General features: G+C 51.5%; 2 protein-coding genes across 4 annotated transcripts in view; one reads left to right on the forward strand and one right to left on the reverse strand.

The window, feature by feature from the left end:
* The window catches only part of LOC125952131 (uncharacterized), a 14,659-nt gene extending 5,723 nt beyond the window's left edge, over positions 1–8,936 (reverse strand). For 2 of the 3 annotated variants that reach the window (XM_049681423.1, XM_049681421.1), the window contains exons 1-4: positions 8,749–8,877; positions 3,667–5,591; positions 3,409–3,594; positions 3,081–3,335 (exon numbers count right to left, since the gene is read on the reverse strand). In XM_049681423.1, the coding sequence (XP_049537380.1) occupies positions 3,081–3,335; positions 3,409–3,594; positions 3,667–5,351 (2,126 nt within the window). In that variant the 5' untranslated portion in view covers positions 5,352–5,591; positions 8,749–8,877. Of the gene's footprint in view, positions 1–3,080; positions 3,336–3,408; positions 3,595–3,666; positions 5,592–8,748 lie in introns of all 3 variants that reach the window. The other variant, XM_049681422.1, reaches the window with a different exon arrangement.
* An 8,055-nt stretch (positions 8,937–16,991) lies between these two features.
* Positions 16,992–17,500, forward strand: part of LOC125950856 (uncharacterized) — a 1,383-nt gene continuing 874 nt past the window's right edge. Inside the window, exons 1-2 of the mRNA XM_049679206.1 lie at positions 16,992–17,336; positions 17,475–17,500. The exon at positions 17,475–17,500 is cut by the window's right edge and continues 874 nt beyond it. Of these exons, the coding sequence (XP_049535163.1) occupies positions 16,992–17,336; positions 17,475–17,500 (371 nt within the window). The remainder of the gene's footprint in view (positions 17,337–17,474) is intronic.

Consider the following 17,500-nt stretch of genomic DNA (forward strand, 5'->3'; position numbering starts at 1 on the left):
AATGGTTGAAATTTGCAACACACAATCGAAGCTCGTGCGTGCGGTGGATTTGGTTTTCGATTTTGTGCAAACAAACTAGTAGTAGCTCGATACAAGCGTAGCAGCTTGTCGTTCACCGGCGTGTGCAACCGGGGGCGTTGTTTGACCCCTGTGGGGTCTAGGACGCTTTCACCGTGGGCCCTCTGTGCGGTTCGTTACGCATGTGTCAAAGAAGAAACCTGACGTTTCTCGCAACCACAACCTGCTGTGCAAAGCGAATCCTTGCTGCCTATCGCTTTGAGTTAAGTAACGGAGATCAAGTGTTGCTTTTTAAATGATGCAAAGTGTTTTGCGTAACTCAGGGATTGTGCTTCTTCATGAGGCACCCCGAGGTGACATCTTGCGGCAGCAGAAGTTCTATTAAATATTCCCCTCTCCCTTCCCTCACAGGCCAGGCGATATTCGGCCAGCCAGAATGCAATTAAAAATAAAGCAACAAACATTCATCAAACGCGGCGCAAGCAACATCATCCTCGCCAGAAGGAAGGCAGATCCACCCCGAAATATCAACACCCATCTCATCAGCTGCTACTGCACCGCCTGCTGCTCCCTGTCTGTGAGTGTGTGTGTGTGTTTGTGTCACGGTGGCAGCATGCGGTAACGGGAGCGACACGATGGTCCCTCGAATACAGTGTAAATAAAACATAATTAACACACCATTTAAAACGCACTCCTTCCACTGACTGCTGACGGGCATCATCAGCTGAAGACGCACGACGAGGGGCGCAACGTGGTCCGCAGCGAAAGCCAAGCATCTATCATTGAGTCTTACCAACAACATTTCAAAAGCACAGCACGTAACAGTACCGGGTGGAGGCGAGAGAAAGCGCACGAAAAGGCCTTTGCAGGGCCTGGGGCGGTGGGATGTATCAAATGATTGTAGCCTTCTTAATCCCTTTGAGCTCACCTTCATCATATAGGTGACTTGGCGGCTTTTTGGTGCGTGAAGTAAGCCCACCTTTTTGGCTAGCAGTGAGTTGAAATATGATTTACAGCTGCAGCTCATAATGCAGTATGCAACAGGGTGGGGAACGGACGGGCGAATGTATTTTTACGAAAAAGAATTTATTTTACTTTGATTGCTTCGCCTTCCATCGTGAATCACGTGACGATATGGAGCCTACGTGTTGTTGTTGTTGCACCATAACATTGTAACTCTGCCAGATGCTCCGATAGCTCGTTTAGTAGTTTTTCAATAAGCACCGTTAATCTCTTGAACTAATCATATTCAAATTGCGCAAAAGTTCTTTGATCATCTTCGGACACAACGGCAACAGCGGCAGTTGTTTCGTGACGCTTCACATTGTTCGTTACGTTCTGGCACAGACGTAAGGCCCTCTGCTCTGTGGTGCTGCTGCTGCTGCTGCTGCTGCCTCTTGGTCACATTTCGTCGCAGACAACCGCCCAGGGTGGCCCAGTATGCGCTAATTGACTTCACGCCAACAACGCACGTCAACGCGATCTGTGGCGACGATGGTGGCGAGGACGGCGGCATAGTCATGGCGCAAATGAACGTCACAACGCCACCGCGTAACGTCCACCCCTTTTTGATCCCAAGAGCTGCCTATAGCGTTGCGACCGCGGCCGGTCTGGTCGGGAAACACATTTAGCCAGCACGTTAGAGTCCACCTCTATTGCCATTTGTGAGCACAGGTGCAACAATGGGTGCACTGTTGGCTGTGACACGCATGATAATTAGCGTTACATTAAATTGATATGTTGCCCCGCGTGACTTCAATTACTTTTGCTCGCAAAACAGATAAAGTTCTCTAGAACGGAGCGGCATCCTGCTGCACGGTGCATCATCATTCATCGTACGCGGAACTCCCACGTGATGCAGCGCACGTGATTCCCTTAGTAACGCTCCTACTCCAACGGAAGGCCTGGCCAAATGACCGAACAGAGCTGCTTAAGCTGGTATGGCCGTGCGGGGTACGATGGGATTTGAAAACTATTTTTACCCTACAAGTAGCAGACATCTATATGCCTGCTCATCGGAACATCGCCGGCCCGAGACCGCATTGCTCACCATCCGAATCCGTGGGACTGGGCGTCCGCTGGCGGTGGCGTCGGTGCTGGTAGTGTGCAGAGGAGTCGTAGCATCCGAGGTGACCAATTAAAATTGCTCGTGATTGATCTGGGGTGCTACTTTCGCGTAAATTTCAACCAGTAGAGATCGTTCTGATTGGTGATGGTTTTTCGCTTTCCTCATGCTCACTAGGGCGCAACAGGCGACCGCAGCGACGCACGGCGTTCCGAGAGATTCATTTTAAGATCGTGTCAGAAGCGAAACTATGCAGCTGGTCTTTAGAGGGCACGGCAAGGGGCATTCCCGCCTGGAGGAGAGAAGAGCACTAGAGCACTTCACTAATAAGATCCCGCCGAGCAGCCATCCGCAGGGGGAAGGTGGTGGTGTAGTGACAAGAGAGTAACCGTAATCCGGGTGCTAGGCGATACATTTCCTGGCGTCTGGTATATGTACGCGGAATGCGACTGGCAAATGTGGAAGATCGCAAAGTGGCCGGTCATTTATACATCGGCATCACCGTACCGGACTAATTGGATAATTAGTTTCCGGCATAGCCGAAATGGCTAGCAGTAGCAACGGCAGCACCGGTAGTAGTAGGCCTAGCTACCGCTTCAATGGAATGCGTTCTACCGTTTCAGTGCATCTAGTAATCTATGCGATTTGAGAAGCGTTTCCAACAGTTCCATTTCGATTGTCGTACGAATCGATGTTAGTGTGTTTATTGCAAGTGCTCAAAGTAAATGAAAAAAAGGTTTTGATATCTTTTAGTACCTTCCCGATGGGCAGAGACGGTGTGATAGACCCCGATTGAGATGGAGCTACGGTATCGACAGTGATTTGGAAAAAAAACATGTCCTAAGACTCTGGAAGACGAAGCGGTGGGTTGCAAACACTGAAAGAATCATCTTCACGAAATCAACTCCACTTCATTATAGTGCCGGATAATTAAACATGTAAAAGAGTGGCTTGGTTCTAAGCGATGGATATTCAAAGGTAAGCCATACACACTCACTTGATATTGTTCTTCATGAATCGGTCGATAAATTCCTGCTGGTAGCGGCTAACCATGACGATTGTCGGTGGACGGACGGAGAACTTGATCTGCAGCGAGTCGTCCAGCTCACTCAGGAACCCCTCCACCTCGAGCTGCTCATTTTCGATCAAATCATGCACCGGGCCCGTTTGATGTAGCTCAAAATGGTCGACCTGCGTGAGTCGAATGGCTTTGGCAGGGTCGTCGTGCATCAGTTCGATGCAGTACTCGTATCTGTGGGCATGGACACAACATGATTAATTAGAGTGATCCGTCGTAAATCCTGGAAGCCTCACCCTCTACGAACCTTCCGTCAATGCCATCCGTCATAATGAGCGTTACCGATAGGTGATCGCTTTTCCAGATGTGCAAGCGCCACCCGAAGCCCACCACATCGCGTAATACATCCGACGTCCGACACTCGTCCATTGGCTCGATCGCATGGTAGTTCTTCACGACAAACACTTCCGAGCGAAACTCCGGGACGAACTCACTGTAACAAAAATGGGAAAATTCCTCAAATGAAACTCCACGACGAGCACAAGAGAGATAACCGGCTACTCACCAATCCAGGTCGACAGGAACATGTTCGTGACGAAAGTTCTTGGCAACGGGTGCCTCGATCAGCCTGCTACAGCGCTGGAGAAAATCGTCATCCTTGAATAGCAACTCCGGTTTGGGGCATGTCTTTAGCTCACTCTCCAGCCGCCGGTAGGCACCGGTGACGCGTGCAATCTCGGCCGATACCGCATCCTTCTGGCGCTGCAATAGTGTCAGCTTGGCCTGTATCTGCCGCTCGATATTCTCCGCCTCAGTGTGCAACAGCTGGCTGAGCTCCTGCAGTTTGCGAGCCTTCGAGCCACGCACCCAGTCAATGTTCTGTTCGATCGCCCGCAGCACCAACCCAACATCGGCCAGATACTCCTTGATGCCACCGAACTCGTGCTGGATCTTTTCCACCTTACTGTCGTACATGGTGGTGATCTTTTTGAACGTATGCTCGGCATGCGTGTCATCGTGCAGCGCGCAGGTCTCGCAGATGCAACCGTTGCAGGAAAGGCAGAAGAACAGCACCGGCAGTGCGTGGATCGTGCACAGATTGTCTCCATTGCACAGGGCGTTTGTTTCCACGATCGAAGCACCATTCTGTCGTGGCAGCTCAGCGATTATTGCTGGATCATCCCGTGGCTGAACCGGAAGAGACAACTCTTTGACAGTGGAGCTGACGGACTCAGTTTTGCCATCCTCCAGTTCATCCTCTCGCTTGCGATAACCGTTCTTCCGTGGGGTTTTCGGTTCTTCGAACCGCACCCTACGTCCCTTGCCGTTGGATTGTCCATGTTTGAAGCCATTCTCGGTCGTCGTTGGCTGGTTGGCGGCACCCAAGGATGGAGGTTCTTCTAAGTGAACTCCATTACAGATTGCACCGGGTACCAACGTTTTCACTTTAATACGTCCATTCTCACCCGGAGCATTTTCCTTCTTCACTACATCCGTATCAAGGAGCTTCTCGGTTGGAGGACTTGCTGGACTTCCGTTCGGTATCGCATTTACCTGAGATCGATCCTTCCGTTTGCCGTGCTGTTTGCCATTAACCGGTCCGTGGAGCATCTTCTCCGACCCGCAACCATTTGCTACGGGTGTATGTAGTGCTGCTTCGCCAGGCGATGACGATGGCGACGACGACGACGACGACGATGACGATGACGAGGGTTTCACTTCACTCTCGAGCACTTTTACCACAACCCGTAGCGTGCCAGTTTCAACTGGCGCCACCGTCACGCCGTTCACTTTGGAACGGATCACCTCATCAGGATCGGCAACCTTGGAACCGGGCAAGGGTACTACTCGCTTCGCATCATCCTCATGTCCATTAGGCGTTATCAACTCAACGCCACCATTCTGTACACCATTCGATACGCTCTGTCCATCATCTAGATCATCGGAACATTGTACCAAACTATCCAGCGATAGCTTCGCCTCACAGTTCGGACACTCGACGGCTCCACCGTGCGCCCGCTTCGAGCCGAACCACTTGGTAATGCACTGCAGGCAGTATTGGCGGGCACAGTTGGGGCAGTGGCTTGGATCCCGCGGCAACTTCCAGCACAATGGACACTCGATATGCTCAACACCTGACCCACCACCGCTGGCTGTATGCTTGGTGCTAGGTGCCACCACTGCGGCCGACGGCGTAACGATTAGTGGCGATGAGTTGCTGTTCCCCGCCCGTCCACCACAATCTCCCATCGTCGAAGCTCTCTCGCAATCTCGACGGTCGCTCGCTCTAACGGTATTCGGTGGCGGAATTCACGAAAACACTGGAAGCTGGCGCACCTTGCGTACCCACACCACGCATGACGGTTGCGAGGTCCGAAATCCGCACTTAACAAGCAACCTATCGGTTACACACTATCGCTACCACTACCGCCATCGTCGCACTCTGATGGTAATCACGCTGCCGCATGCACAGTGGCGGGTACTAAATCACTGAAGAAACCACAACACAACACACCGAGATGAGCTAAGATGATCCATGATCTCGTCGGGATCCGGCGTGTGCGCGCGCGCGCGCCCTTCAACCGCGACAGAGATACGAGCCATTTACCAAACTCTCATTAACCATTTGCCTCGCATCCATCGGATAATCCGCATCGCAGCATGACTTACGGCAACCGGGCGTTGCACAATTTACCTGCCCCGTGGGGCTTACGCCACTTGCACGCGCGCTCCAAACGCACCCAACATCCGGTGCAAAACCAATGCGCTGCATCGCCTTACGCCTGCTACCCCGTATCCCACTTACAGTTTGTTATGTTTGGCAAATTCTTAAGTCCGCAAGACTGCCCCCAACTGTACCGCGGGTTGACTTGTGGAATTCGGTCTGAATACCTTAACCGAACGCAGGTTCGAGGATCTCGACAGCGAAAGTCTCGTTAGCTACAAACAATGCACCCACATGCACGACAAGCTTAATCCCTGCAAGCTAGTACGGTTATTGTCCCCGAATTACCGAGATGCCGAGTCCAATTATTTCACCAAAACAGAAGACTACGTGGCCATGGCGTACGTAGATTGCACAAGCATCCCTGCAAAGGCCGGCTCTGCACCATCTTGTGACTTCGGGCACGAGCTGCAGTATCGTGTAACTTCCGTTGCGGCCAACGTCATTGGGTTGCATTGGCAATGATTCGCCAAACATGTCATTCTCACTCAGGCGAACATTTGGACAAATTGGAAACGGTTTAGTCCTAATAAATTGCCTGAACAGTGTCGCAGGGCCCCGCGCGTTACCACCCGGTTTCTGCCAGAAGGTGGACCTCACAAACAGCTATTGGAATCAACCAGCTTTTTCATCGGCGGTTTCTTCGCTTCTTGAAGCACTGCATCACGAGTCCGGGAGTTGCCGTGCGGGAGCACGGCCGGTTGCATCGGCTACCCGTTTGGCAGGAACAAGCTCTGCTGCCAAGTGCGTTGTTCTCCTTCACGATTTCAACACCGGCAAACCCGCGCGCACGCGGATCACGGTGCTGTACGCGTCCACTTCGGCCATGCCATTGCCAGTTACCGGCAGCTTGGCAAATCAAACGCCAGGTTGCCGCGCGGCAGTAGCATTAAATCTGATCTCACCACCGGCCGACGTAAACCGCGGGCGGCAGGAAATTCGAGACGAGACTAATGACTTCTCGGACACAAATAGTTGTGCCATGTTATGAGCGAAGTCTTGTAGCCCATGTCTTGTCACTTGTGGTCGCTAGATGATTCAGGCGGGATGGCAAACCCCCCCCCCCCTCCCTTTTCCACATGGCCGTTCTAGATTTGCAAAGAAAAAACGAAACACAACCAGGGGCATGAACCCTGTGTGTGTGTGTGTATGCAGAGTGCCAGTACAGAATGCGCCTCGCCTTGGCTAATTAAGATGTTTGATACCGCCACAGACTACCTGGCTCGGTTGCTATCGCGCCGTCACACACATGCTACTGTAACAAGCTGCAGCGTTATTCGTATGCAATCTTGTGTGGCCGCTGACAGTCGTAGTATCAGTATCTGCAAGGTTCTCTATCATTTTAGTACTTTTTTTCTCAATAACGTATTCGATTGTACATACTCCAATACATCGACTATAATCCAGTAATCGTTTTGCTCTTCCAAATCCCTAATATTTCTCAATACTACCTTCGACTCTTCTGGCCGGGAACTGAGGTCCGAGAGGCCGAATTATCATTAACTATTAACGTGCGAGTAGCTCACGTTACAACTACGACGACTACGTTACGACTCACGATCGTCACTCATTTTCCGCCGACTCATACAGAGTTACTATGCACCTCTCTCATGCTCTCTCTCTTCCTCTCTCTCTCTATATCCCTCTCTTCGGTTATGGTTTCTCTCGGGATCTGATTCACAACTTCCCTCTAAGCATAGAGGGCGCTGCTGCGATTGTCCTCCGATGCTCCGCGAATGTTGCTGCTGCTGCTGGGACCACTGCTGCGGAGTGCGAATCTATGCAGCGATACGCGAGAGCAACACGCCTTGTGGCATGTTTGCCGAATTGTGCACGAGTTCAATGCGCGACCAGTCAGCAGATCAGTGCACGTCTGTAGTGGAGGTGAAGGGAAAAAAGGAATATTTTTAACCCACTAATCGTCGTGGTGGGTCATGGGTTTAGAACCGGGCGTGTTCATTTGTTGCCTGATTCACCGCATCGTTCCTACTCGCAACCTTGCAACACTGTAGATGGGTTGATATGGACTTGCAAGCCGTTCGCCGGATTGAAAGTGACAGCGATTATCCGCATGAGCTCCACATTCATCATTTTGAGGTTAGCTACGGCAATGTCACCAACAGCGATGCCCACCGACTGTCCCCCCAGCGATCGAGAGGATCCAAGGCCGCCCACACGCACACACCCGTGCACGTGCTCCGATCGCAGCGATTTAAAGGAAACGCAAACCAAGGCACGCGTGCATACGTGTGTGCTGTGTAGAGCGCACGCACGCACGCACGCACGCGGGCGAAGACAATTTTCACGACGAATTTCACGCCGAACTTCACTCATCGATGGTGGTGCTGCGTGCACATCAATGTGTGTGAACGAGGAAAGAATAGGGAAACCCTCACACTTCATGCGGCTCAGCACTCTCTCTCCCTCTCTCTCTCTTTCGCTCTCTCTTTCTTTCTCTCTATCTCTCTCACTCTGTACTAGCCGCAGAAAAGTGGGCCACGCACTCACACGTCGTCACTGGGAGAAGCAAGAACAAATCACCAACACGCACACACACACCTACGAACGGGCACGCACTCACTAACGAAAATATTCGCTACGACGGGGGGTGCTACTGTGGCTGCACCAATTACCGCACCGTGAAAGGTGTTAATTCTCAACCACTTTTTCCAACCACCACCGAACCACCATTACACACACACACACTCCACCGCACCAGTCGCCACCACCATCACGAGCCTTTTGCTCGTTCGGTTACGCATTACGCATGGAGGCGCACGGTTGCTGACGAATTTGAAGGATATTCTGCACTTCGGCACTAAAGTAAAATTATCTTTAGCCAACCACCGAGGGGTGACGGCCGGACGGCTGGTTAACTAACACCTCTCTGGTCGGATTCGGGAGCTAGGAAACTTTTCACACCTTTCGTTCACTGCTTGCCTGCAGCCCTGTAGTTGTGTTAAACTCACAATCAATTCTGGAGCTGGTGGTTTTTGCTGTGCGATGCGATGGGGTCCCCGGAACCCTTGCCGCTCCCCGCCCGGCCGCTAGAATGAACACGATCGCACACGCACGCCACACCGCAGGAACCGCCGCGGTAGAACGACCACCGAGAACTGATCATCAGCAGCCAACCGAACCGATCCGAGCAGATCGTAACCGGTGCGTGGTGAGAAAAACATGGTGAGAAAAATTATTTGCACTAATCGTGAGGGAATCGTGAGAAAATTTAGAAAACACGAGAGAAAGGTGTATGTGTGTGAGAGAGAAAATTGCCGGAGAGATCGCGAGAGATTCTACAGCCAGCCATTGGCCACTCATCCTTAGACGGATCCACGACAATCAATCAGAAGATAGTAGAGCCAGCAGGACTCGCTAATCAATATACTCAGGCCACTCACCGACGGCGACGATGACGACGACGACAACGACGACGACGACGACGACGACGAAGGAATCAAGAATCATGTTTCGCCTCGCACAGGAATCGCCTCACCACCACCGGTGTACGGTGAGGGGTTCGGCTTGAGGATCCCTCGGCGGCCTCCCTTTCTCATTTCGTACCGCATGGTTAAGGAGGAAGGTGGGGTGGGCCAATAGTGTATACTTAATAAAGTTCTATTTTTAGGAGCCCAAGAAACGTCACACTGGCTGGCCGGCTGGCTGGCAGGCTAGCTAGCTTCGCTTGTTTCCTAACTCTCCTGCGTGACAGTTTCATTGCGTCGCCGTCGCCAGGTCGCGATCGCGACGTTTGTTTTGTTTTCTTTCCCCTTTTCTTGCTGCTTGCTACGCTTCCTCTTGCTGCTGGTTGTTGCTGCTGTCGAGGCGTACCGTCGAGTTGATCGAGTTGATCCAGCGTTGCGTTGCGTGATAGGATCGTTGATGATCGGTTATTATTATTTTATTTTGTATTTTTATTTTTTCGAGAAGTAGAAGGAGATTAGTTAAGCAAAACAACGGTGGCTAGAGGATGGGTGTTCTTAATTCAATCACGATTAATTCAAATTTGCACAATCGTTTGTCCCGAATGGCGCGTGTCTGAAAGCGAGTGAAAGTGCTACTGCGCACCACGTGAGGCTAATTCCAGCCATTCCAGGTTGCAGCCAGCATGTGACTCCAATAATCCAACCGCTCTAGCTCCTGATGCTGGTCTTAACATAACCAAACCATATGACATAACCGACACCGGTACACTGAAGGCACACACGATCGTACGGCTCGCATAGGTGTACCCATGGTGCACGATAATCATTAGTTTTGCTGCGATCGAAAAATCCTGCCAAATATTTGTGTCCGCTGGAACTCCGCTTTCGCGTCGATTAGACGGTGTGATTAATCGGACAAGCACGGCTGCTGGTAGCGTTTAATCGTGCCGTGGGTCTATGATCGCAGCCAATCAGCTTATTAACGCGATCACCACCTCACCCCCGAGATCGACTGGAGTCGAACTGCCGCTCACCCGGCGTCGACCCGGATGCCATTCCAATGCCACTACCGTAGAGGGAGGAAAGGTGGTGTAACGCATGATTATAGAGTTATTCCATCAATCACCATCATCCAGCTGGAGCTTTTCGGGGGTTGATCGTGAAGGAATTATGAAAAGGAGGGAGTGCAATCGGATCGATCGGTCGTACTCTCTGGAGCTTTGCAGACCCCGATGGATCGATGACATCCGTCCCGGTTCCCATTGTTTCACCGCATCACCAAATGATCTCGGATGCAAATTTTCGGTGCGCGATCGCTTGCAATCGAACGCGGCGGAGTCCAAGCGATCGGTGCCCGTTGTCCGATGCGATCTGACACACCCCGGGATAGGAGCCTGGCCCCTGGCCGCTGTCTGCATTGGACGCTAAAAATATCGTATACCGGCACGGGTATACATTTCCGATTGCATAAGTTTTGGAGATTCTATAAATACGTCGATTACTACTCTGTGGTGTGCGGTGCGGTCCCAGCTCCACTCATTTGTGTTTGCCGCATCGCTACCTCTCTCTCACACACACATACATACACATGATCTGGTTTATGATCGCTCTCTCTCTCTCTATCTATCACACACACACACACACTCAGTTGGGAGTATTCTCGAGGAGAACCCTATCCCTCAATAGATCCCTCAATCGCCGTCATGCGGCCAGTGTTCTGCGATCGCGGTCCTAAGCGCCCAAGGTATCACGTGCCTTGGCCCTAAGCATATGTCTGGCACGGCGCAAAGAGCTCTCTCTCTCTCTCTTTCTTAAATGGTCGCGTAATAGCGCAATCGCACCGCCGTGCATCTGCTAGACACCACGATGATCGCGGGGGTCATTAGTCATTCGTCACCGTTCGCTACTTAGCGCGTGATATGGCTCAGTGGGGGATTCTGTATCATTTCGCCTCACGGGGCCCCTTACACCGGTTCTTCAGTAGCCAACGTTGGCATCGTCTTGGGATGTAGCTGCTGACAGACCTACGTAGCGATGTTTTATGTAATATGTGAAGCTATTGTTCAGCAACAGTGCTGTTATGCTTTGTTTCAAAGATTCGTCTTCGCATGTGCTCGAAGCTTCTACATCTGCTCGGTTATTCTGCTTCGGATTGATGCATTGCATGATACAGCTTCTTTAAAACCCTTTTCTTTAGCGATTTTTATCTAGGATCACCATTGTATCGATCACCGTGATCGAGCTCGTGGCAGAATCGTGACAAGACCCAAGACTTAATCCGATCTTTCACCAGGAATGCTCGATACAGCAAAACTGCTGCACCTTCTAGAGGCAGCAGTTGGTGACGGCAACTGCAGGATATCTTCATTTGCTTCCTATCCACAATGTTTGATCACGTTGAAGCATACTCCATCTTTTGAGGTCGCAACTATCTCCGCTCACTCTGACAGGTCAATTTTAACCTTTGACATCTCACTCTCTTTCTCTTTGCATCGATGTCCGCACCGCTACTGACTCACTAAGTAGCATTAACGTACCCTCACCGTTAAGATGCTGTTAATATAAATCCATCTGTGAACCCTCTTTAGATCCGTTCCGTGGAGCGTCACTTGCAGCGCTGCCCCGGTAATAATGCAAAGCACGCAGTGAATCAATGTCATTCCAGAGGAATGGCACTGGCCCGACAACGCCTTTTCTCTTAAAATGTTGCCTTCCATTCATCCTTTTGTGCTGCACTTTCATGTCTCACGATTTCGTATTCGTTTGTCATGGTGGTTTGTGCGCGAGTGCCACAATCTGCACCGCCAAACGGCTCAACCGAGAGAGTTGTTGACATCGCATGATTTGCCGGCAGAATGCACTTTGTGTGCAGCTCATCGTTCCGTTTATCCGGTGGGAAATTGAAGTGTATAAACTCACCGCGGCGTCGTGCAATACCTGTCGTGACCTTCTTACTCGCTCGGAGCATAATGTTCGTCGAGCGCATTAATCCCGATCTCGTTTTGGAGTTGCAACCATTCGCGTCCTTGACACCGCGGTCAGTGTTTGTTAGGTTCTATGTGTCCTCTCTCTCTCTCTTGCTCTCCGTGACCATCGATGCATGCGTGGTATAAAGATGGTCACTCGTGATCGGCCACTCTAAAAGCCTGTCTCGGATTGGTCGATCTGTGCAACGATAAATCCCCGTTGTCGGTGGTTGGTGCGTTTGGCAAGAACCTCGGCTGCTCTTGCGCAGCATCACAATTCAAATTAAACTGTCCGGCTCATAAATAACAATACAATTATTCCCGCTGACAACGCCGTTGAATCGATTCCAACGACCAAAACGCATGGTGCGTACGAGTATGAACTCGCAATAAATTAATGCTCTTCTCCTTGGGCCACCACTTCTTGCTGCTATCTCCTGCACTCCTGGCTTATGCTGTCCCATTAACGCACCAGCAATTGCAACGACAGCGCTGGCTCGAAAGTGCAATGCCTGCGAGAGCCGAGATCGGAATCGAAAGCGGATAAGAAGATGCCAAAGGCAGCAAAGGTGCAAATGATGTCCGTAAACGAATCGCTCCGTCCGCTCCGTCGACTTTCGGGACTTTCGGAACCGGCAGATCGCGCCGGTACTTTCGATTTCTGTGTATTCGGCCACTACACTACGACGCTCGCAGCCGTTACGTAACGCACGGTGGCCACCGTGAATTGTTCCGCGGCCCTTCTCCTGTGGCTAAGGCAGCGACTGCTTGGCTACAACATCGAGGTGCCCGCTGAGGCTAGCAGCACAGCTGTCAGGATGCGTCCAACAACAACTGGCATGTATCTTCGTTCCTTTCACTGATGCATTCAACTGTCAGCTGCTCGAGCAAACGATCGAAGGGGGAAGGGACAGGACAGTGCTCGACTTGAGCGCGTCACCAGAACGGGCCGCACTCTATGCGGCGGGTCTGGCAGGTCCTACGATGGACGATCATGCGCCCACCGGTGCGCTGAGTGGACCACCGTTGACAATCTTTTATTTCCGCTCAATTTGATTCATCCCAGTCTCCTCTCCGAGCCAACGGTTGGGGCAAATGCGTGCAGCCAGCCACCACGTCCGTCTCGGCGGTCTCTGCGTCTCTACCGCGGTCCGTGACCGTCCGATCGCGGATGAGCGCGGTGCACGCGGTGCATGACACGATCCGGCCGGTCCGAAATGTCAAGTCGAGCGCCGCCGCCGCCGTCGAGTACGTGAGCGCGAGTGCGCGGTAGCACACAACGTAAATTGGGTGCGGAAAATGCATGGTCCCCGTTCCGGCCATGGCCGATCCGGCACTTCCTCCTCCACCAACGGAACGGCATGACATGACGGGACAGGCCATGCAACTGTGCACGGCAATGTGGCATCAAAACGGGAAACCATAACCTAGATATTGGATGATCTTTTCATTTCACGCCGGGCTGCTTGCTCCCCTCCCGCTTTAAAACCGCCCCCCCCCCCCCCCCCCCCCCCGAGGTGTGTTCTTTGAAGATGCACAGACGGGGTCTCGCCACTTTTCAGCTTCACTGAGCATGTGCAATGACTCTTCATCACCCATCGATCAAGCGATGATCAGAATTGGACCATTACGATCGCCAACAAAGCGCCTTGCTCGAATGGGATAATTTGTATCGTATCCTGGCACCAGAGGTGGGTGGTGGTGGTGGTGGTAATAAGAAGTGACGCTGACAAGGAGATCCGACGTAATAACGCAAGTGGTATTAAGCTGACAAATTTTTACGGCTTCTGCTCCAATTCAGGACAGCAACGACAGTGGAATGATGATCACCGACCGAACGACCAACCAACCAACCGATCGTTACAATCATTTCGCAACATCGCATGTTCCCAGCCGACCTCCGATATGATGGCGCTAAACCCGGCATTAACATCACACCCCCAGCAGTCAACCGGTGGGTGTTGGTGGAGGCGCGAAAAATGTTCCAACAGTGCCGCCGTGTCCTCAAAAAACCATTGGCCACGCCAATATGCCGGTACCTGGTTTGCATTCGGCGGCGTGTTCGCTTGTTTTTGGGGCCCGATGACAACGTCGGCTGAAGGAAATGTGAGACAATCTGAGACAATCGCAACCTGTGAGCGAACAGCATCAACAGGCCGCCACCGGACGACACCGGAACACGTAACGCAACACATCCACTGCGCGAGAATGAGGTTACGCTATTCTTGGAGCGTACGCCTTCGTTAGCACGCTCGCGGAGTTCGTCGAGATGCGTCGAGTCCCCCCGTTCCGCATTGCGTCACATGAATTGATGGCGACGGTCGGTGGGGAGCCAGGCCGAGACCTTCGAAGCGGCTCAGATTACCATCGTCGCGCTGACCGCAGGAATTGTGGGTGGTCAAGAATTCAGCCAAATTGTCCCGAATTCGAAATCCGCGATTCGCTTAAAGGGGTATGATTTTGACTACTTGACACCTCATCGAACCCGGTTCGCTAATGACAGCTCTTTGACCTGGCAGGGAAAGGCAAGGTTCAAGAGCGACGACCCGAATCTGCCGCAATTAATTGGTCATTTGAGGGGTGCTTTCGCGCGTGCCGGCACGACCCGCCTTCGCCGGTATTGATACCGTTGAAGCCTTCGTCCTCCTGGTAGCGGTAGGTTTCTTCACCGCGGTCGGTGACAACGTAAACGCCCGAGGCAAGGTTACCACGAACATGGTGCGAAAGGGAATTACACACGACACACGCCTCTAGGGCAGATCTGTGGCTCGTTAGGTACCTTGTGCTTCAAGGACATTTATCGTATTCGAAACCGAGGTATCCGGAGAGGTCTGTCCAGAGATGGAACGCTAGACACAAAAATGTCCCTACAACTGGTACTTGTTGACAGCTTAAATGTATTCCAGCGAAATCATTGTGCATTGTGAGGAAGTGAGCGGTCAGTATCTCAGAGCAAATATCTGGATTTCGTTTTCGCGAATGTTTCTTTCCAAACCACTGCCAGTAAGACAGTTACCGCACCGTGATTCGTCAAGGCTAAATCAGTCGCAGGAGAAAGCAAGCCCCTGCGGTGCCCGTTACGCAGTCGTTCTGAGTCCTCTGCAAGGAAAGGCTTCACGCCATTACGTCACGACCGTAGGCGGGTGAAGAAGAAAGTATGCTCCTTTCCAATTAACCATATAAGAAGACCGAAAGGTGATTGCACTACGAATGTCCCATAAGAAAAATGCAAAAATCCTTTTTTTTTTAAAGTCAAATGCACTTTGGTTCGTTATCGTTCAATGCAAAATCATGTGTGCTCCAAACATAATGATCCTAATGAAATGCTTGATAAGAAACATTATTTTGACGTTTTCTTGAACATCTGGGATGATGTTATGAATATATTTTGCATATTTCTTTAAATTTTCTGTGCATATTACTATACGACATTTATTTCAATTTTGTTAGCCAATGTAATAGGTGACCTCATACCAGTGGATAGCGAGACGTTTTTAGGGGTAGATGTAAAAATCTAGTTGGGCAGATAAGTCGAACGACAATCCACCTGTCAAATTTACAATGCCGGTTCGATTTGTCACTGAATGTTGTTGGAGTGAGGCAATCAAGCTCGCTCGTGTGGATTAGTAAATCATGCTAATGGAACATATATGCGTGTCACCTGCATCCGTGAGCTCGTTGAGCCCTTAATCCATCCTGCATATGTGAGTTACTCAATCCAACCTTCGGGAGGCCAACGTTTCATGGATGCTCAACCTAGCTCGGAGACGGCAGTGTCCGAGGGCGATAAGATGATTGGGTTTTGGTGCTAAAGGGCTAAAGGAAAAACACAAGAAGTAATTCCCTCGCAATACCTTACTCGGCGCGTTCGCGCCTTTCGCTCACGCAGACATTCTTCGGATTGTGCTTTTTGCGATCCGTGTGTTCACCGATCGACTCACCGAAACCGGAATCCAATTGTGGTCACAGCCACTGCCGGCCGGCCCACGTTACAATGCGTCTGCGTACGAATGGCTTCGCCTAGAGTTCGCATTCGGTTCGCATTCCCCTCGCAGGAGCACCCCCAGTGTGGTTCCAAGCCCAGCTCCCTGAGCGGAGGAGAAGGAGACCCTTGTCCACTGATATTGCTTTTGCTCGATTTTCGTTGGTTTGATTTTTGGGGCCAACGGTGATCGCCGTGTGATACCACCGAAGGGGCTCTGTTATGCAATAATGTTTCTTTACTGCTGCTGCTGCTGCTGCTGCTGCGTCTATACGGCAGTCCAGTGGTCCAGTTGTTGTCCTTCCGAACGATGGAGAGATGAAGAAAACAAAATTGGACGCACCTGAGTGAGTGCTCGATCGTTGTGCGCGTGTATGTGTGTGTATGCGGAGGGACGCCGTCATCGACGACGGCGAAACAAGTCCAACTGGGCTCGGGGACCGTGTCCCAGGGCTTGGCGTTCGGCAATAATCTCTCCGTCCTCAGCACCTCTGTCACCATGGGTCCGGAGCCGCTCGTTCGAGAGGACAACTGGAACTCGAACACTCGTCGACGAGAGGACGAAAGGCGAATTCGAATCGAAAGTATAAAACTGGAGCATTTGTGCCGTTTTGGAAACAGTACCCAGGGTGTTCCCATTGGAGTACGACGTTGTTAACGCGGATTCGTTCGATTCGCTGAACGCGGTAGTGCGATCATTTCCTCATCGAACTATCCGGTAGCCAGAGCTAGGCACCTGCTGGAGAGTGTTTTGCTGGCTAGGAGAAAGCCATCGTGGCACGAGCGAAAACAATGAAGTGCTTTGTAGTGTTATTTGTTGGTGCGTGCTTGCTAGCACTGGTCAGTGCGCGACCGGAAGGATATAACTACTACACGCCCCATGGTTCTAGTGGTGGTGTCGGATCCAGTGGAACGGCAACCTCTAGTGCGAGTTTAGTGTTTTCTTCCGGATCTTCCGGTGCGTCACAGGGATCATCTTCATCGGCGCACTCGATCGAAGACTGCGAGGAACCGGCACTGCACACTAACGAACACCTCAACACTCACGTGGAGTACTTTGCGCCACAAGCCGAACACCATTCGCAGTCGTCCTTGTTCCAGGGTGCAACTTTGGGTCGTCAACACGAGTTCCCATCGGTACAGCAAGTGTCTATTGGAAGTTCCGGTGCCGGTCACTATCAGCATCAGCAACAGCAACAGGTCGTGCAGCACCAGCAGCAGGTACATCATCATCACGTGGAACCTCAGATCGAATACTTCTCCAACGTGCACCAGCATGCGCAGCACGGTCATCATCACTA

The sequence above is a fragment of the Anopheles darlingi genome, chromosome 2, assembly GCF_943734745.1.
Source record: "Anopheles darlingi chromosome 2, idAnoDarlMG_H_01, whole genome shotgun sequence".
NCBI classification, from domain to species: Eukaryota; Metazoa; Arthropoda; class Insecta; order Diptera; family Culicidae; genus Anopheles; species Anopheles darlingi.